This window comes from Kryptolebias marmoratus, linkage group LG15, assembly GCF_001649575.2.
Source record: "Kryptolebias marmoratus isolate JLee-2015 linkage group LG15, ASM164957v2, whole genome shotgun sequence".
In the NCBI taxonomy this organism is placed as follows: domain Eukaryota; kingdom Metazoa; phylum Chordata; class Actinopteri; order Cyprinodontiformes; family Rivulidae; genus Kryptolebias; species Kryptolebias marmoratus.
Window position 1 is genome coordinate 4,363,811 of NC_051444.1, and position 26,225 is coordinate 4,390,035.

At 37.0% G+C, this 26,225-nt stretch overlaps 1 protein-coding gene across 2 annotated transcripts in view; it reads right to left on the minus strand.

The window, feature by feature from the left end:
• The window catches only part of gpc6a (glypican 6a), a 149,711-nt gene that overhangs the window by 99,272 nt on the left and 24,214 nt on the right, over positions 1-26,225 (minus strand). For both annotated transcript variants that reach the window (XM_017405206.3, XM_017405200.3), the window contains exon 2: positions 17,739-17,897. In XM_017405206.3, coding sequence (XP_017260695.1) covers positions 17,739-17,897 — 159 coding nt within the window. The remainder of the gene's footprint in view (positions 1-17,738; positions 17,898-26,225) is intronic.

The window sequence follows — 26,225 nt, forward strand, 5'->3', positions numbered from 1 at the left end:
GGAGTTGACATATAAGCTTCTTCTTCCTCCTACTGTATCCCTTTTAGACTTCAAGCAGTTCAAAGTATTTTCAAACACTACATAAAGGATAAATGCTAAACGGCTATAATTGTTGCAAACAGCTCCAACTGTAAGGTATGGTACAGTTTGCTCAGCGAGTATCCAGACAACACAGAACGGTTCCTAGTATTTATAATGATAGTGTTCACAGTTAGATGGCTTTCTGTTTTTCTCACAGTCACTTTGAATTGATCCGTTCAGGATGGATCCAGATGAGATATGGGCACCAGCTCCCTGCAACCCTTCACAGGTTGTGTGATGTGATCTCCATACAATGCCAATGAGTCAATTCATTAAAGATACATAGGCAGCAAAAAACAATATGATACGATACAAGTCAATCCCTAATCAAGATGCAAATCAGCCTTTAATCATGATACAATGTAATTCAGTAGGAGTTCCACTGAACATATTAAGTTTCAATGCAATGTAGTACAACGGACCAAAGGAATGGTCATATGTCTGTTATTGGGACTGATGATTTACTACTTTATTAAAAAAGGCCACTCACAAACACTTTCGGAAAACATGACTCACGATTAACAAATAATGCATACAAAATAAAGCTTAAACCTGACCGCAGCAGAAGTGTTTAATGCAGTTTTAGTAAGTCAGGATCGAGCAGTAACATTTTCTACATAAAAAAAAAATAAATCCCAAAAACTTTTAGTTGATTCACAATGCTTTAAGCACATTATAAGAGTGTTTGTTGCTGTTCGCACAGTTGCTGCTGCAGTTCTCCTTTTGAACTGGAGGTGTCACTAAAGATAAAACTGAACAGCAGAAAGTGCAGCCAGAATAAGAGTTGAGTTATAGTTATGGTTGATGCCTGAGTGTTGAAACAAACCTGCTGCTGACTTTTAATTATTAAACACAGAAACAGCATTGGTACAAATACTTAATAAACCATTGCATCTAAATTTAACCCCGAAACTAAATCAGTTAAACTTTACATCTCTACTGCACAGGATCAAGCAGGTCAAAAATGAGGGATGGATGGGTTTACTTTGAATTTGTGCCAAAGTTTTCAACAAAGCTCTTGTGCAATCTATTAGTTCTCTGAATATTTGTTGGTGATGAGACTCAGCTACTACAACACCAAATCTTAGCTCAACATCATTAAAAAGTGACTGGTTTATGGCAATTCTTTACACACACATAAACATATAAACAACACAGGCAATGTATTAATCTTCCACTACCATGAAAAGCAGGCATTTATTTGTTACACAGGATGTTTCTCTAAATATAAATGCTGCTTTGTTTGTGGTATCAAGCTTAAAACCTAAAAAAAAATCAAAGGTACAAAATGTCTTGTCAAAGTAAAACCAAAAGAAAATGGTCAAACCAAATAGTTCTTCTTATTCGATTGATGTAAGTAAAATAATTAGCTAAGACCTATGAACACACAAACCTGTCTCCACAGTAGTGAACTGTTAAACTCAGAGACATCAGATAAAACCTTTCCTGACTGTCTGCCTCGGTGATGGTCTGTTTGCCTCCTTCCACAAGATACAGAGGCTCAAATTGTTAAAGCTTGTAATAGAGCTGGTTTCCGGAAGCACAATAAAAAGACCAAGAGCTTACATGAAAATAACTAAATGTTCTAAAATATGACACACACCTGCAGAGCTGTGGGTTTAAGACCCCCCTTTGTTTGTCTGCTGAACACTTAGCTCGTTCCAAGACACCATCTCAGAGCTGTGCGCTCGCTGTCAGCTCAAGGAGATTAAAGAAACTCATTGTATCTTAATGTTATCTCTTCATTACAGAGGTCTTTGTTCAAACAAGGCTTTTTGTTGTTTCAGTGCGTTTGTTAAAAGTAAGTTCTTCCTGATTTTAGATTTGGAAGCAGGAATGTTTGTTCTCAAATCACTAAAATATTAACGATGTTGCAAAACTCCTGAACCGTGAAGCTGCTTCCACACATGCCCAGAAATTAACCTTGACAAGTCCTGCAGGATGTGAGAACATAACCACTGCTTGTCCAAAGGCTTTCACTCTTGCAGTTTTGTAAATTTCTGTTGGCCTGATTATTTCTTTGTTTTAACCAATAGATCTGCTGTTTGCACATTTTTTGTGCACAAGGTTTTCCTGTAACAACTTGTTACAGGATTCCTTCATTCCTGAGCATCTTTCAGGATTTAGTTTCTGAAGTTGAACTCTGACATTGTTTTTCTGCCTCACAGCTGCTGAAAATAATCACTTCAACACCATTCTCGAGTGTCTTACGTCTGAACAATTACCCGTAAAAATACTGAAGAGGCACCAAATATTAAATCTTTTACAAACTCACTCAGCATGCCTGTGCCAACACTTAAAGTATATTGCCTGATGCAGAACCTACACTGTAATTATTCCTCTTTGGTCACACCGCTCAGTACTCTACTTTTAGCACAAGATACAAGTCACTGAGACGTTTCTAATGCATGCATAAGTAATTTCTAACGACTCACTTGAACTCTGCATTTGATGGTCTTTTATAGCCCCATGACTGATCATACAAAGAATATTGACAATTCAAGACTGCCGCTGGTCCCTTTATTCGAATATCTCAGCTCAGTGCAGATCGTATTGGGGATATAAGATGATCTATAATTAACAGTTTCAGGAGTGCCGAACAAATGCCTACACTCACAACTGATAAATGCTTCGGCTATTTAAAGGCTCCTGCATTATGTAAAACTTGTGAGAAGAAATCAGGTTTAAATCCCACTGTAGCCTGATGCCATCTCTGCTTTGAACAGGTGACCTGAGTCACTATTATCTGCTTCTAGCATGACACAAACGGAACTATAAACAGCTGCACAGTGGTTAGTGAAATGTGGGCTTTATATTTTATATATTTAAAAGATTTTTTGGGGAAAAAAAACAGCAAGCCATTTTGGTTTTGGAGTAAATACTGTGAGTTCAGTGCTAAATTGCGATCTTGTAAATTTACCAATATTTCTAACCCATCTACTTATGTTTACATCAGTTTTAAGCTGTTCACTATTGGAGTGGTTGGGGGGTGTAACCTACCCCAGCTGCTGTGTTGCAACAGGTGCATATCAAGCTGATCAGGTTGGGAATTGTGACCGTGCCCGCTCACAAACATCTGTTCAAATTAAAATCACCAATTAGGCACAGAGGGACATAAAAACAGCACTGCCCAGTAGAGGGAGCCCTATGGATGGATGGATGGATGGATGGATGACAAAATTACCTAACCCATTGCTGCCAAATCTGTGCCCAAAATGAGGGGAAAAAGTCCAGGTACTCCAAACCACCAATCAAAACGGCTTAAAGGACATTTGTCCAGCCTGATGCTGGTGATCATTGATCGACAGTGACGTCAAATAATTATTTGCTTGATAGGTCATAATATTCAGAACTTTAAAAGCTTCAAAGGCATACTGTAATCTTGTTTGAAGTACTTTTCTTATCAAACACATTAGGGGTTCTATTCACTGCCAGTCAAAATGGAAAGACTGTTTCCCCCAAAAAGGAGGCTGGAGAACTGGACAGAGCCCAAGTACCCATATGTGTGGCTCCACTCTCATGTTGGGCATCCACATCTTGTTTGGTCAAGACTTAGATGACCAATAGAAGTCAACAGATTTACTGTTTACTTACAGTAACTATTCTCTCTGTGCACACAGTAGGCTATATATTACGGTTCTCAATACCGCTAATCAGATTCCCAACACTCGCCCAGCTGTACCTTCAATTGACTTCTTGTGGTTAACTTCTAAACTAATTGTTGTTCCCCAGCAGTTAAACATCACCTAATTTCCTAAATTTGAGCTGTGTGGAGTGGGACATGATGTCCTGTTTTCAACTGATGTCCTGTGGTGTAAGTTTTGGCTGACCGTAGTCCAAAGACAAAAATTTTGAAGCATTGTGAGTATCGGCCCACTTTAAGCACTGTGCCAAATACACAATGTATCTTTTTTATCTTAAGTCCCTACAGTGCAATTAAGACCAAGTAATAAAATATGCTCACCATAAATTAGATGCAAAGCTAACAACTTTCTAATTTTGTTTCAAAACTTTGTGGTACAAATACATTTTCTGTTTTAGTTCAGCTGATTCTATTTATAAAAATCTACCTTTCCCTGGGATATCTTCTAAGATCTGACAAAGAGTTCAGTTTTGGGCAACACTGAAAAAGTCAATTAGCAAGGCTCAGAAACTCTAAGTGATTTTCTCCCTTAAATGATATTCACAGTCATTAAATAGCAAAGAGCAAATTGGCTGCACACACCATTACTTTAGTGTGACCCCGTGGATAAGCAGCTTTGTCTCAACCTGGCTGTTGGAGTGCCTCTCCCCATGAAAGCTTCCATGCAGAGCCTTGTCAGACTAATCCATCCTGTAGAGCGTTTCCTCCGCCTGACTGAGAGTACAGAGTTCCTCAGAAATGGAGAGGAAAGTGCATTGTTCATTTATGCCCTTGTTACAGTGTCATTTCAATCTGAAATTAAATTTTATTAAGGGAAAAGCAGGAGTACGACTGGACACTGCACAGTCAAAGTCAATCACAACTCATTTACGCAGTCAGGGGTTTTAGAGAATGTTGTGTGTAAGAAATGTCACTTGCATTATGCAGTCAGTCGTACATTATTGTGTATGATATAACAGATTGCAAACCTACGAAGGCATACAGCATCTGTAAGAGTGAAACTGTAATGAGCCAACATCAGAGCAACTGTTCAAATCCATATAATGCATACAAACAAGGGCAAGTTCACAAGTTCACGAGAGGGATTCTTGTTTGAATGATTTCTTCTGACACAGCCACACGTTTTAATAAGTCACTGCAGTGCAATAAAACCATTTCACCTCAACTTGAATATTTGACACTAGATTCTTTTAGGTCCAAGCTGTTATTTTCACGTTTTATAAGACATTTTCAGACATGATCAAAAAGCTACTGAATACCAATTACTTGAGATCAAATGAGAAGAGACTCCAAGCTTTGCAAAGACACAGACAAGCTTTGTGATTGTCAGATTTCAAGGAACTGCGGCCTTTAATAAAACTCTGTATTTTTAAATAAGCATAAATATGTCAGACTCAAATGATCATCATTTTGTCTAAAGTGGTAGCAAAATATCTCATGAACCAGTGGACGAAAATAAAAATGAAACCCTCAGAAGTTATTATTTAATGAACATCTATAACTGATTAACGTTTGGAGTCATTCCCATTCAAGATGGCCGCCACACTTAAATGATCTTATCAAAAACTACAGTGGATGAAACTCAGGCAGTTTTACAGATACAGAGTAAGAATTGAGTGTGGTAGTAGCTGAGACTGATCCCCAACAGATACTCAGAGCACTAACTGATCATATGAGATTTGTTTTTAAAACCGCAATTAACTATTTAAGTCAACTGTGTCTGTCTATTAGCAAATTAACTTATAAACCACTCCATATATTTTAATGAACTTCTCAGAAAGTCATCATTGGAAGTACACCTACAACTGATTAACTTTGGGAGTTACCCCAATTACAGATGGCCACCATAGCTAATTAACATTAGCCAACACAAAAATATCTATAACATTGTCAGCTTTGCAGATATTGAGCTAAAATTTGCTGTGGTAGTAGCTTAGAGTCATTCTCAACACATTTTCTGAGCACTAACACATCTTGCAAGATCTTTCAATAATGCATGAGCTCGTGAATAATATCATTTATAAGGCCAAAACAGCTAAAACATTGTCCTTTCTCAGCACAAGATGGTTTAGATGTTTTAGGCATGAAAGGCAGTGAATAAAATTCATTCCTTCAAGGAATTTATTTTGCAGTGATTTTTATCCCTAATATCAACAGCTAAGTTGCAGTTTTACCTGCAGATTCCCAAAAAGTCAAGTGCAATATTGCAGATTTCCAATGACGCCCAAAGGTTGTCCAATTTTGTTTCTTTGATTTTTCACACAAAGGGAAAAGAGTAAAAAATACCACTTTTATATCAATATTAGAACAGATGAGTACACATGGCAAAGGCAAAGTATTTCAGGAAGGTTAAAAAAAAGTTTCATCTGCAATGCTGCCCTGAATTCAACTTGCTCCTGCTGCACTGATTCGACTGACATACCAGTTACTCACTGTCACATCTCAATTGAACGCTAAAGTAAAATTATGCCGGCCTCCTGGTCACCTTATTCAGTCATTTTTAAATGATGCATGTGAATCAAAAGGGAAAGAAACAGAGCGGATCTATGAGGGAAGCATATCAGCACCTTTGCAGGAGGGGGGTAATATTTTTCATCTGTCTCAGCAGATGGCACGATCTCAGCTGTAGGCTGAGCAAACTCAATATCCCAAGGATGGGCTTTTTTTGTAACTGAGTTTTCACAGTGTATGTGTTTCAATATGTGACACAAAGTTTAAATTCAATAAATTTATTGAAAAGAAGAATCATATTGCGCTAGGCCAGTGAATTTCCTCCTCATTTTTGCGATAGCAGCTTGTGAACAGGGATGGCTCTCATAGCCTCTCCTTGAGGCTCACCGGTGGGACAGAGTTAACAGCATCCAGGCCATGCAGAGCCATCCATCCTGAAGTACAAAAGTGACACCAGGCTGCAGCTTGTGCCAGATGATGGAGCCTGCCACCAACTCTCTGTTAGAACACCGTTGGCTAGACCCCATTCCCCCGGCCCTCGGAGAATTGCAGTCTTCCCGACATTCACTTAGTATAACACAGGAACACCAAAACAGAGGTTATTTATTTATGAACTCTTCCAGGAACTGCGTGTCCACATGGTTTTAGATTTCATTAGAAATGGACATGCAACTGTCAAAGAGGTTTCATCTGTAGGGGTTAAATCAATGGTGTCAGTGCCCTGTCCTCATCAGCGCCCTGCCCTGAATGTAATTTACTGTCATCTCTTGTGTAATGAAGGTCTTGTACCATCAGAAGGTTACCAAGTCCTGCGGTGCACTTTTTGTATTGTACATTTGTGTCATGTCCTCTGTAATTCGTCCTCTATCCGAAAGTCTAGCAGTCCAAGTCAAAATGCCATAGTCTCATATTTTTCTGCGTTTATTTGCAGATGAAGGTCTATAATGTTTAAGTCAAATTAACGAGAGAAAACAGGTAAATGCACGAATACAAAGCAGTTCAAAGGTTTTTAAATGTTTCCAGTATTATATCTTGCCTATAAGAAACAGGCAATCATATGTACCCACAATACTGGACAGTTTAAGAGCAATCTATAGAGTTGTATCGCTTTGCTGACTATTCATGATATCCCGAATACCCCACAGATCTACAGGTGGTAAAAATGTAGAAAAATGCTGTAATATATTGGCAAAAGTAGAACAAAATTAAAAATGATTAGTGTTATAAATCCTGTCAAGAGAAAGCTAATCACTTTTTCTTTTCAGCTGGCACACACAATGAATATATTACCAGCTGAGTTTAATTTTTTTTGAAAACGCACAAAATTCAAGCAACAAGACACTGAGCCTCGGTGACTCAAGGAAATTAAGAATGTCACAGCCCAGAGAGATTTTACCTTTAGGTACTGTGCATACAGGTTGTGCACATGCAAAGTTTGTTGACTGGTACCCTTAGATTTGCTTTGGTGGTGATTTAATACATAACGTTCAAAAATATGAATTAATATATATTATACTGATGTGTGGACCTGATAAAGTTTATGCAAAGTGATGCAACCCTTTGGTGGTGCACTCTGACAGTCCTGCACTTCTGTTAGAGTTCAAACGTGATAATGACATGTTTGCATTTATTAGTGCAGTTACTTATTATTTTAACTTTCACTATAAGAGGAGACTAAAAAAATGGCAGCTCTTTCGGTTAGTGGGACATGCACTGCAGATTAGGCTTGGCTATAAATGCAATGATGTGTACTATTTATTAGTAGTTAACACTTGTCCCTTTACAAATAAACAATAAATCAAATGAAAAGTTAATCTTAAAACCATATATTCTAAAGCAACTTTAAAAAATAAACTGTGTAGAATAAATTTGTGCATGTTACAATTTTTAAACTAATTCAATACTAAATAAATAATAAAATTCCAATAAACTCTAAGCCCACTTTTCCTAAGTTGAAAGCTAGCTAGCCCAAACTTTTTTTAGAATATAATTCCTAAAATAGGCCAAAACTCATCAGAAGTTGCACTGTGTATCACGTGTAACCCCCTTTATTCAATTTATTCACAGTATAAATTAATAATGCTGGTTATTATATTATGCACAAAAGATAATGGGAATAAAAAATCAGTTCACAGAATCAAGAATGCAACAGTGGAGTTTGCATGGAGTAATTAAATAAGTCTAAGCTATCAATCAAACCTGAAGAACCAGAACAAGTGAAGCTTGTTAAGTGAGGGTTTTATTGACGAGTTTCCAAACTTTTAAGTGAACTAATCGTTTACTTTTCTTATACGTCACAACACTTTAAATGACAAAAGCAGTGGCTATATTTCCAGTAATATCTTCAGTGATGAAGTGGGCTGAGTACAGTGTAATGAGGACCTTTGAGATCCCCTTTTGAAGTAACCATTTGATGTCATCACTGAATTGTGGGCATTTTCAAAAATTTTACTTGGTAAGTACTTCAATGAACATCAAACATGAATAATAAATGTAAAGAATCAGAGCTTGCAATGTCTGGGGAAGTTGGTAGATTAGAAGAGATTTTGTGTACAGTAGGAGAACAGCACTGGCCTTGGATAAGAAGGCTTTTTAGGCAATTTTCCCAAGTAAGAGCATTTATTCTTTAGGATCTTTCCCCCCAATTGTCAGAAGAAACTGACTTAAATCTGATGAACCTCATGAAAAAAACACCTGGCTGCCAACATTATGCGTTGAACAAAAGCAGGTTGGACAAAAACCTAAAAGCATGAAGGCGCTACAGTCTGCAGAGGGCAAGATGAGGAAAAGAGTGTAGTCTTTTTATACTCAACCTTCATCCTTACAGGAAACTGATAACAAGCAAAACCTTTTTAGTTTTCTTGCCATTCTAAAAGAAGCATTTTTTATGGCTATTGAGTATTACAGAGTATACAGAGTATTTGTTTGTTTAGGGTTCCATTTAGAGCTAAAGCATAAATATTGGTTTCATTTCCTGAACCGACCCACCGTCTATCTCTACGTTATGTAAAAACTATTTGACTACAGTGGTTAAAAAAAAAAAGAAGTCTGGTTGAGCCTGAATGAATTGCTACTTTTATTTATATAAATACTGCTTTATGAGCTCTTGGCCTGGTGAACTACAACACCACTCAGAAACCTAAAGCTGCAGGATTTGCTACTTGAATAAAAAAGAACAGAACAAATTTGATGCACCAAGCACACGCAGAGTAGTAAAAACCAATGAAAGGTTTCTAATACTTATTCCATTTTTGGCATACAAAGACAAAATGTGTTTGTTTTTAAAGTAAATTTCCTTTAGTCCATTTTAGATAAGTACCAACATGCTGCTCTACAAATCCCCATCTTTCCCTCTGTTTGGTTTAATGAGGTTGATTCTGAAGTGCATCTCTCCCTCTGACTCTTCTTTCAGGGTTTCTCTTCAAAGCTTTGTTTTTCCCTCACATTTCTTTAAAGAGGCCATGGATTCATGCAGACAACCAATGTGTTGTCAATGGCAGTAAATATTTTGCTCCTACTTTCTGCAATTTATGCATAAAACGTCAGAGTGAATCTTATCACAAATGACTTAACTTAATCAACCAATTAACATAAGTCTCTGAAAATCTTTTGAGTAAAAGCTTTGTCAAATCTTTTGTGAGTCACTATCTGCCAGAAAATATGGATTATTTTTATGCTATACTGAAAAAAACAAAGCATAAACTATTAGTTGGTATGTTTAAGACAACAAAACGCACATTTATGAAAGTAGAGCTCTGTTTTTATTTTATGTCTGCTGGCTTACAGAGTCCAGTAGGAGTTTCTGGCTTGTACAAAAGACAGATTAGAGAGAACGGCGTGTTGTATTTGAGTCAGTCTAGGGTTAGATTTGGTGTGAATAAGTTATTGTTGAAGGGAATGGGGGGCACTGCCATTTTCAATGTGGAGCAGAGACGCTCTACAGAGGCAGGATCAAAGAACTCTGTCAACCGAAGAAGCTGCTCAGCTCAGACTCGAGTCAACCAACCATACACACTAATCTCTAGCTGAAGTCTTGTGAGAGGAAAGACTTGAGACCAAACTGTATTAATGAGCATCTACAGTTTAACAAGGACACCAAACAAAAAGGTAACAGATGCAGATGAGTCCAACTCATTTTGGGTGTTCACCTCTTACACATTAAAACATTGATTAATTGTTTTCAGAAGTGATGCCTGTGATTTTATGAACTTTTGAAAAATGTCTAGCTTTCAGTATAAATATGACCAGAAGCAGCAAAGCCTACAAGTAATTCTGAATAACTTAATCAAGTAATTAAAACAAAATACCTTAGTTGGTCATGTCTTTATCGAGGAAAAGGAGTTCAATGTTTGAAGGTCATTTAGAGTTTGTAGATTAGCATTTTGTCACACATAGACAAGATTTGTAAAAAGTTACTAAAGCTCATCAGGTTGAAAATGTTGTTTTTTTGATTAAAAATATCTTTAATGAGTTTAAACCAAATCCAGAACAAAATGATCCATTTGAATTTTACGTGAGAGGGTTACAACGAAAAATGATCTGCTTTCCAAAAGAAACAAGTTTGCCAGAGTTCACATGAGCAAACCCCTGAAATTACAAGAATTGTATTTGGAAAACAGATTGCATTTAAATGCAAAATGCTTACTCTAATTGAAACAAGGTGGTGAAAGCATTATGGTTTAGACCTAATTTGATGTATTAAGAACAGGACTATTGAAACAATGACTTAGGAGTTTCAACAGACAGAAAGAAAGAGACCCATAAACTGAATATCGATGTAGCACAGCAACATTGCTAAACAGATAGTCAGGCTACCAAAAATGAGAAAGAATCACTTAAAGATCAGGTCTGATTTCTGACTGTACCAAATATTTTGCAGGAGGACTCAAAGTGAGCAGTTTACAAGCTGAAATCCCTTCAACATGATGCTACAAGTATTGACACATAATATATGTGGACCAGATTAGATGCTGAAAGCAATGATTTACTGTCAGTATAACTGTTGCATCAAAGCCAAAGAAACAGTAAAATTAATTTGTCATGTTAAGGGTCCATGAATCACAAGCTTTAAGTCACAACAGGTCTTATGTTTTAAGTTCTTTGTTATGTTTTTATAAATTTTGAGACAGAAAATGATTTATTCAGTACTCAGAAAACCACTTCAAAAACACTGACTTATGGGGAACCAAGTGTTGAGATTCTTGAGCAAAGCAGTTGGTCATAGCTTGGAAAACCAAAATAAAAGCAGCAGTCATGGCCTTTTAATGGTGGTTTAACATCCACTTTTATATGACTTTCCTCTGCAGAGTGTAAAAGGCTGCATTAAAAAATCATTATCTGTGAATTGTGATGAGAAAAGAGTCAAGGACAAAGAATATGTTACAAAACTGTCTGGACTCTGAGACTATGACTTATTAGCATTACTTTTGTTGCTGCCAGAAAGTTTGTCAATAATTCGAAGTCCAGAATGTTAATTTTTTTGTGCTGCTTTGCACCCTGACATGAGGTCAACAGAATGAAGCAAGATGTGTTTAACTCCTCAGCATCACAAAGACAAAATGATAACATGAAAGTTACACAAGAGGCTTTCAGAAGGTCAAGAAAATAATTACAAGAAGGAAAAGATTGCTGCAGAGGTTGGGGCTTCTGCAGTGAATAGCGTGAAACTTCAAATCATAGGTATGTGAAGGAAACGTTTCATGACTGGACTGAGCAGATTTCCTGATGATGTTGAAAGCTGTGGTCAAGCTGCACTTTTGTAGAATCTCCTTAATGTGAGAGTGAAGTCCCAATGATCCTCCACGCTGTACTTTTCTGTGTAGCTTTCCAGTCCGACACCAGAGAGAAAAGAAGCCTGTCAAGATGCTCTCAGCACCTCTGTAAAAGTGGAGAGGATTGCAGGAAGAGGTGTACTCTCATCACCCAGCACAGGAAGTAAAAATACTGTTTTGCCACTTTTATGGCATGTTTCAGGTTGGCTCTTGCTGTTCTGAGTGCCATCATCTCTTCAGTCTTGAAAGCAACATTCTTTGCTTTCAGTGAGCTACAAACGCTTTTTGTTTTTTATCAATGGTTTCCAGTGAGGTGATGATCTTGATGACATAGACTCTTCAAGCACCTCTGGATATGCTGGCATTAATGTATTGGTTAATATTTGCAGCTAATTTGAACATGTCCCAGTCTGTGCGCTTGCAGCAGACCTGTAATGCTAGTATCACTTTTTCAACACAAACCCTGCCACATCTGTTTCACAGCAGGCGCTCTCTGCTGAGAAGGGCCTTCATGCAGAAATGACCATCACAGAAAGGTCACCTGACAAGCCGGTATACGAGTGGGATTCTGGCTTAAATGCATTATTATTGCTTGTATGGGCCAGATCCAGTGTTGTACACAAAGGCGAGACTTAAAGCGCCACGTTCTTAGTGCGACGACTCTGGTTCCAAAAAAAACAACATGGCAGTTTCCATTTTGAGGCTTCAATTCCCAACAAGGAGAGAAGGTGAGAACATTTGGTTTATCAATGATATACTTGAACTGATTCCACCTCATTGTTGTGGCAATAAATGATGTTCTTTTAGAGAATGAAAAATTACTGTAAACAGAGTTGGAAATTAAGATATTTTCTGCCGTCGTTTGGCAGGACCTGATAGCAATAAAGTGCTAGCTTTTTCCACTTTAGCTTTAAGCCTAATTTAAAAAAAATGAAGTTTCATGCACTGACTGTCAAAGCTGAAACTTTATGCCCCACATAAAGCCATGCAGACACCCTGTGGGAGCGCTTGCATGGATGGCTCTGCCAGCACTCTATGGGAGTGAGCTTCATAACCTCCAGAGAAGGAAACTGTACGGGAAAGATCTGAGCAAAAACACTCATACATTTTGACATTTCTAAGTTTTTTCTGTGGTGGTTATAGGGAGCATGAATGTCAGGATGCAGTTAGTCTGCAGCCTCGCCCCTTGCTGATACGGTTCTTTTCACATCTGTCAAAATGTCTGCTGTCCATCACCCAATGATACACTGACTTCCCAAAACTACACCACAACCAAATTACCCACAGGATGACTTTTTTAAAGGAGAAGGATCCAACCAGTGAAACTGGGTTGATAAGAGGCATGTTTTCTTAAAAAATATATATTTTTTCAAATACAAGTTTTACAAATTACAAAATAAAACCAAATAAATATTAATTTGTGATTAATTACTGAGTAAAATTGAATTTTTACTAGCACAACACTTGGTTTAGGTATCTAAAAAAGTCATAAAAATGTTCATAAATTAAATCTAACAAGTCTTAATACTCAATATAGACACAGAAATGTAAATCACAGAAAAACAACAACAACAAAACAGCTCTTGGCAACAAAACACTCCAGGTTTTTTTACTTTCTAATGACTTGACAGAGCATGAGAAATCGTTTATCCTGGTTCATCCACTGCAGTTGTTCTTTAACAGACGTGATGTAACTTTGCAGTCAGACAGTCTCTTTATTTCAGTGTCAACAGATTTCTCTCTCACATTCATATAAGCATTGAAAATATTTATTGCATTTCTTTCCCTTAATTTAGACCATCTTTGGGCACCTTCTGAGTTATTGCAGAACATACTTTTAGAAAAATACCATCAAAAACTTGTTGGGAGTGTCACTGGACTGAGTCACAAGAATGTTTCCATCAATGCAATGTTGGTTGTAATTTTTTTTCTGAACTATGTATAAATTGGACTTGAATACAAAGGGATTCTGAGTCTCTTTGGCTGAGCTTAAGGCATGCTGAGAGATAAGTTGAAAGAGCCCTCAACCAGCCGATTGGACTTTCAGAATACCCAGGCCTTAATGCTAGTGTGCAACAGTCATTTATAGCTTCAGGATTGCTCAATAATGCATCAAAACCCACAAGCCTTCAGGGGAAGCAGTCAGTAATCAAAAAGTAAGTTAAGGTTTTCATAATAGGGGCCTATAAATAACTGGGGACAGAAATGAGAACATGTCAAATTTATATTGGATGATTCAAACCCCACGAGGTGGCTGAAGCTTAAAGCAAGAAGAAGGGATGTGATGTTAAGACGCATGGTGATTCGGTCGTACGGTGAAGATAAATTTGCACATAAATTTGAAATACACTCTAACCTTTTTACTTTTTTATTTTACCCAATTCAGTCTGGCACATCTTTCATAACCTATAGCTATCAATTATATATATTTTACAAAAGAAAAGGTTCCTTTTCTTTTAGAGAATTCATTCATTCCCTGAGAAAAGCAAAACAAGAAAAGAAAAAAATCTTGGCATTTCCTGTTTTTTTGTTCATCCAAAGACAACATCTTTAGTCATCTTTATGGTACAAAGAAAAATAGCTTTCTCTTTATTTTACATACATATTAAAAAATGCTTTGTATCTGTAAACAAGGCTATAAATTTTTTTCATTAATTTTACAAAGTCTGTTTATCCAACTTTATTCTGTTCAGGACAAACAGCCGTACACACAACTGCACTGCATTTGAATACACTATTAGCATGATGTTTTATTTATTTGGGGTTTTTGTTTGTTTTTATTTCTTTATTTGAAGTGCGGAAGGCCTGCACAATCAACTCCGAAGCCTTTGTACTGTTAAGCACCATGTGTCCTGCCGCTCACAGTAAATTACACACGTTTGAAATCTGGTTCTGCATTTAATTGTATTTTTCTATTTTTTGCAACCTGTGTTCGTGTGTGCAACTTAATTAAAACGGAGCTGAAACTTAGTTCAAGTGAGAAAAACACAATTTATGCTAACATTTGTATTCAGTCGACATGCAGCGATACAGTGGTGCTACAAGGTTCTTCACTCATTAGAGCTCCCTCACACAGAAGAGGAATCCTAAATGATTTTTGTCTGTTGTGAAGTCTTATCAGTGACATTAGTGACATTAAACATAGTCAGAAAGAATATCATGTGAATTCTAATTTAAACATTGAAACCGTCCTCTCACCATAAGCCTTGAAGTTGTAATAAGTTTTTATGAAAACTCCAGACAATACATTAATACATGCATAGAGCTGAGTAGTTAAAACCAAGATTTTAAAATGAATTATAAAATTCACAGGTCATACAGGCTCTTCTGTCTGATTTCTTTATGAGGATCACTGCAAAATTTTGGACCAGCTGGAAACAATCAATGGTTTTTTTGTTAAAAAAAGGTAAAAAAGTGCATTATGATAATCTCAATGACAAGAAATAAAATAAAAGCAAAGACCTCTAGTTCATGTTGAGAGACCAACTGTTTGAAACTGAACGGCATAGTTGAAATGACCAATTTGTTGACTGATCAGATGAACCATGCTGTTTGGGGCAATAATCAATCATTCTGTCTGAAAATAGTTTTTTTTTAAATTTCATAATTTCTAAGTAATTCTGACAATTTAAAGAACCTGGGAAGAGCATCAGCATTAAAGCGACAAAAGATATCATGGAAGTTATTATTAATTATAAGAGGGAGCATGTATATTAGAAACATGATTCAACCAAAAACAGAGCCCTGTGGAACCAAACGTGACAGATCAATAGAATCTGACATGATCTGATTTATATGGACATGGAAACTCCTGTTAAAAAGGTATGAAATGATTCACTGCAGAACAGTTCCAGAGATCCCAACCGAATCTTGAAGCCTATTAATTAGGGTCCCATGTGTGTTCATTTTACCAGAGAAAATGATGGCAAAGACAATCTGACGGGCTCATCGTGAAACTTTGGACAATGGTTTCCTGCAAAACCTTAGGTCATGCCATTCTGACATGTTAGTCTGACCTGTACCACCAAAATGAATACTGTTTGTGACCCAGCACACCATTTCACAAAACCAGCATTCCCTGATTAAAGTTTCCTTTTTTTTTGTCACAGTAATGCCCTTGCCTTTTATTAAAGGAATTACCTGGCCTCAAAATGTTCCACTCTCAATGTTATCTATCATCTGCAGGATGTGCTGGACAAACCAGTTTCATCTGGTCATTAATTGTTAATCCATCTAAAATATACTATGGTGACTTTACTTGTCTGATTAGCAGCTTCTAGCACACATATGCTCTCCGTGGTTAGTTTCTGCACAGTAAAGTTCATTGATTACCAGTAGCCTCGCACTAAGCCTGATCTATCTGCCTGCCTGCTTCGCTTATTTTTCCACAATCTCTCGGACTCGACTACAGATTGGTTCAGGTTACACTGTCTGATATCCTGCTCATATACTCTGACAGGTCACAGCCACTCACTAAAATCCACTTATCAGCCACTGACCATTGATTTTTTTTTTCCCAACCAACGTCCATCTAAATTCAATGACTCTAAATTTGTCTTTTATTAAACTTGAGGACAGTTTCCTGATTTTGTGCTTTCACAAGGATGATTTAGAGTCCAAATCATAACATCTTTGCATCACAAAAACCCATTTATCCACAGTTGCACTCTGAATAAATTCATTGTGATTATTTTAAGAGAAATCACGCATACACACATTGGACTTGTTTGTGGCCTTTGCCTTTTTTGATAGTCGGTCAGTCATGAAATTGCACCATGATTGTGAAGGAGCAAATATAATGGCTGGCAAAGTGGCTCAGAGATTGATGGTAAAAGAGTAAAAAAAATGAAAGAATTCTAAAAAAATGTATCCACAAAATAATTCTTCTCCTGCACCAATTAAAGGCCTAGCATTCATTGAGCAAACATATAGCCCACCACATTTCATGCCAGAATTTTAGACTAAGATCATCTGATGTGGTTAGTAATAGCTTTTTTGGTTAAACCTTCAAAATACCATTATTGCATGCTATATCCATTCAGTGGCTCATGAGACATTTTGCTAACAGACAATCAGAGTTGACTCCAACAAGGTTTTAAGCAAAGATGGTGTACAATGTATTGCACTCAAAGTATGTGTTGGGGATTATGCTTAGCTACGGCCACACCAAATTGTAGCTTAATATCTGCAAAATTGGCTGAGTTATAGTCTTTTTGTGTTTTCTAAGGTCAGTTGGCAGTGGCAGCCATTTTCAAGTTCCTGCAATATGGTTGTTAATACAATAAATTACCAACGGATAAAAAAGACTTGATTCTAATAGTTTATGACAAAGTTGTAAACACAAATACTGTTCAATCAGTATAAGTTGGGGATCAGTCTCAGCTACTACCACACCTTGTTTTAGCTCGATGTCTGAAAAAACCGACAGTTTTATCTATTTTTCTGTTTGCTAAGATCACTTAACTGTCTTGAATCGGGTTGACTCCAAACATTCTTCAGTTTTAGATGTACATCTAGTGATTCTTTTCTGCAAGTTTCATTAAAATCTGTTCAGAGATCCACAAGATATTTTGCAAACAGTACAAATGAACACAGACAGACAGGCAAAAACATTATCGCTCCACCTTCACCTCCAGTAGTGAGGAATGATAACAAACATCAGTAATTATTAATCAAGCCATTAGCCGTGAAAAGTACTCGTCTTATGTACATTCAGCTAAGAGTGGAAGTGTCTGAGATACCAATAATCTATTTCAAACTAATGGCAGACAGATAAAAATGTCTCAACTTACCATCAAACTTTTTATGTCTGGAGATAAACGTTGTCCTCATGTTGAGGCTGCTCTCCTCGACCATACGCTCAAACTGTGATTTGCTCTGCTGGTTGAGTTTGTCCTCCATCTCGGATGTGCAGCAGGTGTATCCCTGAGGACAGACACGGAGGTGCTCACCTGAACGAGAGAGAGAGAGGGAAGCAAAGTGCGCTGTTTTTAACACACATCGTTGGTGCAGGATTTGGATTTTTCAAACGACTGAGCTAAGTCTTTGATCAAGAAATCTCCTGTGATTTTGGGGGATTCTCATCACTGAAGCTATCAAAGACAGACCGACCATAACAAATGGGAAAGGATAACGTTTGCTGGTGACCTGATGTTAAACGAAATGGAGAGTAATTTTTATACCCAGTATGAACACTCCATACACAAATGTCATTACATCACAGCAAAAAAAAAGCTAAACTAGACAGAGCTAAAATCATAGGGGCAAAGGCAAAGTGTTTAAAGACTGTACTTTTTTTTTTAATGCTGACCCAAGTCAGGTAAGAACTGCCCATAAGGAGTGAAAATTTTGCCATAGGACAGGAACAAACAGGACTTGGCACAGCTTCAGCTATGACATCAGCCAAACATTGTGGATAATGGCTGAACTGATTGATTTTTTATTCACTTGGGGCCAGAACACCAACCTGTAAACAAATTACTGGCATATTATTATGAGACAAGCAACAATTACTTTTTGACTCATCCAACAGATAGCTCTCAACATTAGCATCCATTTGCAGCCTCGTTTGCGTCCTCTACATGCAGTTCTTCCTCTGGACTCCATCACCCTTGGTGTTAAATGTTTGGCTTTTTAGCTGCCAAAGTGTCCACAGTGTTTAGCAGCTGAGTGAGTCATGTTCGGTGTATTTGTCTGGTAAAAACACTGCTGGTGAGACTGTTTACAGTCAGGACAGTTGCTAAGTGCTTATTCCAAAGGATTTTGTTGTATTTCTCCTCTATAAGGCGCCCTGAAATGACATTTAAGATGATCTTCAGTGGACTGGCGCTACATTACATCAATGAAACCCTGCTAAGTGATGTTAGAATGCTGGAAAACTTTCAGTAGCAACAACATTTCAGTCCTTTAGAAAAACTGTTAATTCAACATGACACTGATGCAGCAGCACACAGAAATCAGACGCATTTAGAAAATCTTCATTTGGGAAAAAAACAGGTTTAAAAAAACATGTTTTCAAGGTCCTCAACAAGAACATTACAACTGTCATTACAATAAAAATAAACTTTCTCAGTGGCAGAGTTTTATCTCATTTTTACTCAAAGGACAAGATCTTACTTCACCAGAATATTAGCAACAAGGTTAAGTGACTGTTTCAAAATTACAATGCCTGTAATTAAAAAAAAAAAATCTTGAATATAAGATCAGACAGCATTTAATTTACAGGAACAGTGCGCTCAGATTAGAGTTTTAACCAGAGCAAATAAAAAATGTCAGAATAGAAATACTCAATCTGCTGTGACGGCTAAACTCAGTAAGTTACTGAAGATATTGTTCAGAAAATTTAAGAAAATTTAAATCCCACTTCAGAAGCTTTTTGAAAGGACAATAGTGAGAAATATATCTCACACAAATTAAACCCCTCTCATTAAGACAAGGAGTTCTTCTCACATCTGTGGCTTTTCTTACTGGGTGATAAAGCGTAGCGTGCTAAAAGACTTGAATTATATAAAAGGTTGGGAAAAAGATTCTTAAGTCTGATAGAATTGAAAATCCATTCCCAAACTGACAAAAAAATAAAGAAATGAATAACATGCTTATTCAATAATACACCTCTTTGACCACAGAGTGATAAAAGCATCAGAAGTAGGTGTGTACAGCGTTTGAGGTGTGTGGAAATTAAAAGCAATGATTTGAGACATAAAACAGATTATTTAAACAGAACAAGGGACAGAGTTGATTCTTGACAGCTTATTTGTTTTTTGCTTTTTGTGCAACATTTAAGACCTGAGCTGTTTGATTACGTCATGAATAAAATCAGATGAAATCGATAACTAGCACAATTCTTTTCATCTAAAGGAAATACATGATGTTTAATGATCAGTTTCTCTTCTTTTAAGGAGTTTATTTTGTGTCGGTGGTAACTCTTGACTTCAAAAAACCTGAAGTATTGTTTTAAAGTTTGTTCGTTGTTAGCTCATGTTCAGTTCTTTCTTTAATATATATATTTTTTGGAAATAAAGAGTTTAAATATCTGCCTGGATTTGAGTCCTCCATCCAACCTCACAGCCAGGATGTTAAGTTTTCAGCAGGTCTCACTTTACGAAGCATTTCTGTTTGTAGTTCCATCTGCGAGCTGGTAATTTAGTGAACGTTTTTCATAAAGAAACAAAACAAATTAAGTAAGTAATGAACAAAGTTTTGAGTTTCTCATGGTTGTCAGAGCCTAATGGGGCTGTCAGACCAAAAGCAGCATGAGCCGAGTCTCGTTTTCCACAGCAGATCGGTGGAGAGTTCAGAGCTAAATAAGAGGAGTTTGCATGTATCGCTGTCTGCTAGAATACTGCATCTGTATGGCTGAAAAAGGAATATATAGCTAACATTTGCACTGTCTGTCTGTGTGAGAAGAAAACAAAAGAGATGCAGCAGAAGTTGTGTGTGTGTGTGTGTACACTTGAGACTGAATGATCCAGAAAGCAGCAGGGTGTGGAGAACTCGGGCTGATGAAGGAGCTCCGTTTCACAGTGATCCACTCATCGACATAAAACAAGATAGACAAGCTTCTCCTCCTGGTATTAATATATGCTGATGGATCCGCTGCTTTGGACCATCACAGGTTGTTTTTCGGCTCAGCAGGGAACAGCGTGGCGTGACCACTGGCTGCGTGAGTGTAGGTCAGCGCCGCACAGTCACAGTTTAACAAAATGCAATTTGGATAATTCGAAGAAAAGTCAACTTTGAGCCAAGTTTTCTGTTTATGCGCCGAATACGCTTTACACACAAATAGGTTTCAGAGCGCAGCCCAAACTCTGAAAGTCCCCAAACAGTCCAGGAGACAGAAAATATATTTTTTACCTTGTGTCTTTCAGCAACATCTGAACAAGTTGTTCCCAAAGCAGATCTTTGGGAAGATACTGCCATCTCTGACTCATTACAGATACATTCAAATTTAGCAGTTCTATGTGTGTCACACTCTCAGCATGTTGCACATCCTCTGCTGCTGAGAACATCAGACATCATTAGAGATGAAAAAATAAAGAGTATGGCCAGCAGCCACATGAAAGATTTGAGTTTTTCCACTTTCACCTATTAACATTTGAGAAAAAGAGATGAAATGGATGTCACTGAACCAGTGGGGAATTGGTGTGGAAGGCAGTGAAATGGTGGGACTAGTTTTTGAGGATTTCTTTTTTTTTTCCACAGAACTGGCAGGCACTGTGGTGCTTTGCATTCTTATACAGTAAGCTATAGATGAATGGGCCCTGTGTAGATAATAATACAAGAGAGCTGCAGGATCTACGTGCTGGCACTCACAAATGTGCTTAATCCGTAATCAGTCCTAAGAGAGGCACCCGAGCTACAGTAATGAGGTGCACCATCAACAGTTCAACATAAATAAATTTCTCCAGAGTAATGCTTAAGCCTCCTGGCCAAACTCTGTGAAACATAAAATAAGCTGATATGCACCAGTTGATGCCTGTTTGGTGATTCTTTCAGATTCTTTTGTGGCTCTTCTAATTGTACGTGCCGCCCTGTAACAGCTGCGGCGCGCTTCAAGTCTCACACATGACCGCCGACACGCCAGGCATCCCTAATCTTCGGTCCAAGCTGGGATCGGTTTTGACACGTGGCTGCAGACGAGAACAGTATCAGGGAGGTGAAGATCATAAATCAATCAAAAGTTTTCATCATTTTGTTACAGGGGTATACATAATTGTCCATTCCAGTCCCTTTTAACCAAAATCTATCCCATTGGTATCAGTTCTACCTACATTTGAGCCGTTTTCTCACTGATGAGTCTGAAATTCAAAATATTATTTTACATTTTGTTTTCAAAATATGCTGGTGTAGAGTCTCAGTCATCCAAGCAATGGTAAATTCAAAACAGGTTAAAAAACAAAAAAACAACTGGACTTCTATTCTTATGTTTCACCTCCTCGGATGAGAAGCGAAACGTCTTCAACTACAGAATAAAAGTCCAGTTGTTTTTTTGTTTTTTTTTTAACTTTTTTTGAATTTTCAAAATATGCATCTTTACATCAAGGAGTGATTATATTGTATGCCACTGAATGGTGATGGTGTTTAAATCATGTGTAAAGCACTTTGCATTTCACTTTGTTCTATGAAAGGTGCTGTATAAATAGTTAGATTAATTAAAAACATTATTTTCAAGGTTTGACTAAAATAGCTACATACGATGACCTTAGTCTAAACTCTGTCATGAAAGGTGGTGGGCAATATGCATCCCTTCAAGGAATGCTAGGCCTTTAATTTATATTATCTTTATTAGCTTTATCTGGTTAGGAAGTGTAAAAAAAAAGCATCTTATTTTGGCTTCACAAAATGTATTTAGAAATTGCAGAGCTTGAAGCAGCAGCTCAAGCCAGAAAAAAAAGCACAGCATTTCTGTGAATTAGTGTGATAATGATGGCTAGACTAAACAGTGAAAGAAAACAACAGTCTCTCACTGCAATTTGAGGCCTTGTGGGTTTGAAAGACTAAGTCAGTTTCAATTTGAAGTTTCCTCTGATATAATAAATTGCTTTAACTTGTTGAAGCAGGTGGAATACCACTGTTGGCCACTGAAGGTTGGCAAAAGAAAGAAAAATCAATAAATTGCAGACCTATTCCTAAGTGTGAAAGACAGGTGAAAGGAGTCGGTGGTGCTTTTAGCTTTCAAGGGCTGTGTGGCTCTCTATTCACCATCTCTGTGTTGTTTTTCTGTAAACACATAATTTGGAAGCTACTTTCCCATTTTTAAAACCGCGATGCCACAGTTACATAAACCGACATGAAACAGGACTTTGTGAGCAGCAGGCGTGAGTGTGAGCTGCATTTTTATTAGGATGTTGTGACTGAGTTTGTCACTTTCTCTCTTTTTGTCCTTTTTTCTGCTTACTTTTTTATGAAACAGATTCTAACCTTAACAGTAGAAAGTAAATAACTAATGCCAACATTTTACAGCAGCCTCTCATATTAAGCACTGGCTGCTGAATGGCTTGAGTCTGTGTTTGTGTTTCTGTTTCCAAAATATCTCATGGACCACTGGATGAATTTTAACAAAAAAACAAAACAAACAGTAGATGTACATCTACAACTGATTAATCTTTGAAGCCAACCCAATTCAAGATGGCTACCACAGCCAACTGACTTAGAAAACACAAAAATAGCTAGAACTGAATCAACTTTGCACATATTGTGCAAGGATTTGGGGTGATAGCAGCTGAGAATCATTTACAAGTGCAGCAAAGAGAGATATTTGCTGAAAACATCAGCATTAGCTGTCGGAGTCAACACTGTTAGTCTGTTAGCAAAATTTCTCCTGAATTACTGGATGGATTTTAATTAGACATTTTAGAAAATAATACTTAGATTTACAGCAGCAGCTGATTAGCTTTTAGAATTAACTGATTCAAGATGGCCATCTCAGCTAATCAACATTAGAAAACATAGAAATGGCTTTAACTCTGTCAGTTTTACAGATGCTGAGCTAAATGTTGCTGTGGTAGTAGCTGAGTAGTCGCTAACTTTCAAGGTTCGACCAAAACGGCTACAAGTCTGTCACTTCTCAACATAAGATGGTCCTGGCTGCAAACTCTGGTTTTCTTAAGCTCTGTTTTCTAAGTTTTGCTTTGGACAGTCACAGCAAACATAAATCCCTCCTCAGTGAACTTATCATCCTAAATCGTGATGGGAATTTAGCTCACCGAACCAGATCGCCTCAGACTCGGCTGCTTCGCACCTGAGATGGAATTTGAAATCGCGTGTTTCCGACACTGCGGCATGTTGGTGAGATCACCTATAACAGTCTGACTTTTAAGGCTGTGAGACACAGTGATTCAAGACTATTCGCACAAGACAACATATCAGCTGCAAATTTATTTATGAAGCAATTTGAGTTCATTAAAGGAAGAATCAGAATGCAGGCTTTTTTCTTAATTTTTGTTGAAATATGTCAATAATCATGAAATGTGGGTAATTTTCTGATTAAATTGTTAAATGTTATTAAATCTATGATATCATTAGACACCTTTTAGGTGAAAATAAAGTGATTACATTATCAAACATGGAATTCACAAACATAAAAACTGAAAATAATAAATGCCCCATCCTAAGATCATTTCGTGTTGAGAAAAGATGGAGTTATAACCATTTTGAATAAATCTTGAAAATAATAATATGCAATCTCATGCAACTCTCAGCTACTATTATTACACCAAATTTAGCTCAATATCTGTAAATTTGGTTGAGTTAGACGTTATTGTGTTTTCTGAAGTCAGCTGGCTGTAGCGGCCATCTTGAATTGGGTTGCAGATGTTCACCTAAAGACTACTTTCTGAAAGTTTCATTAAAATTCGATCTGTGGTTCATGAGAAACTTTGCTAACAAACAAACAAGCAAAAACTATTTTGCTCTGCCTTCAGCAGTGGGCAATAACATCCATAATAAAGTGTTTTTGTTTTGTTTTTTTGGTGCTGTAAGAATGTACCTTTTAAAATCAGTGATTAAATAAAATAATAATAATTATAATAATGCTGAAAAGTTGATTACACAGCAGTTTAAAATAAAGATATGAGTGTCATTCCACTTCTTTCAGAGGGAAAACTTTTTTTCATGTCGAAGTGAACCAACACAGATGTATCTTAAGCTTTAGCTCTGGCACATCCACCCACATTTATAATTCATTGCACTCCTGACATAATCACAAATTCATGGATCACCACACTCAGGAATACACACATCCATAATACATTATTTACTCACAGGTTCGTCTGATTTATAAGCAAATAGTTATGTAAACATTGGGAAACTGCACAGACAAACGCTGTCGTATGTTTAACCTGGTCTGGCTCATTAATGTAGCATTCTGTCCTCACAGCTGCCTCCAGCGCCACTGCTCAGCTTTCAGACCGAGCTCATCGCGGATTTAAATGTACCTAATTACAGGCAGCGTGATAATTAAAGACAAATGCTAATGTTCTATGGAGATTTTCCAGTGAAATGTTTTGACATTAGCTTAAACGCATCTTAATCAGGAGAAATTGGAGCATAAGAAATATGCTTTGGCTTGCGTGCGCAATCATGCGTCATTTGTTTTGTTTGGTTTCTGTGATGCACAGATGTCTTTGACTCCTCTTGATCACCATTTCCCAAGCTCCGCCGAGTGACTGAAGAGGAACTTTGCAATTATGTGAAATTGCTGACTAGTTTCAGGCAGTGCTCACTTATAGGCTGGCTAAATGCTGATCCAATGATGGGGATTTAAACAATCAGCCACAACAATACATTACGTTCTATAAACTGAAGCGTATCGCACCTATAAAAATGCTACTTTAAGATATAATATAAATGTATGTTTGATTAATAGCCTAATATTCCTTGCAGTTTCAAACTAAGATTATCTCATGTTGAGAAAATGTAGCCATTTATGTCAAACCTTAAAAACAGTGTAATCTCATGCAATAACACACAGATTAAGTGTTATGACCCTCAGCTACTATAGTTTCAAATTTTAACTTAATATCTGTAAAATTCACAAACTTATAGGCAGTTTTGTTTGCTAATGTTAGTTAACTGTGGTGGCCATCTTAAATTGGACTGACTGCAGAAGGTAATCAGTTGTAGATGTGCATCCAATAATCCCTTTCTGAAAGGTTAATTAAAATGATTAACATGACTGAGTTTTAAGCAAAGCTCTTGCACAGTAAATAATACTTGGAGTATGTGTCTCACCAAATTTTAGCTCAATATCTGTAAAACTGACTGATTATTTTTGTGTATTTGTATTTTTTGTATTTTCTAAATTAGGCTGGCAGCCATTTTGAACTGGATTAGCTCTAAAAAATAACCTAATCTGGAGTTATATCCAGGGATTGTTTCCTGAAAGTTTTATTAAAATTTGTTCAGTGGGTTTTAAGATATTTTGCAGACAGATGATAAAGTTTTAAACAAAGGTAGGTAGGTAGGTAGGTACATTTATTTATATAGCACTTTTCAGCACAAGGCTACTCAAAGTGCTTTACAACACAAGAACAAAATTACAGACAGAGTTACAGAACATGACAAGATAACTAAGCTAAACATGACAATGCTAACAAGGTACAGGATAACTAAACTACTAAAACATGATATTACTAAACCAAGGCAGGAATATTCTAGCTAACAGTGAATATGATAACTAATTGTACAGTAACTAAGCTAAGTGTACAAGAAGGCTAAATAATCTAAAACATGACAATGCTAAAACTAACGGTACCGAACTATCTAAAAGTACCCCAGGC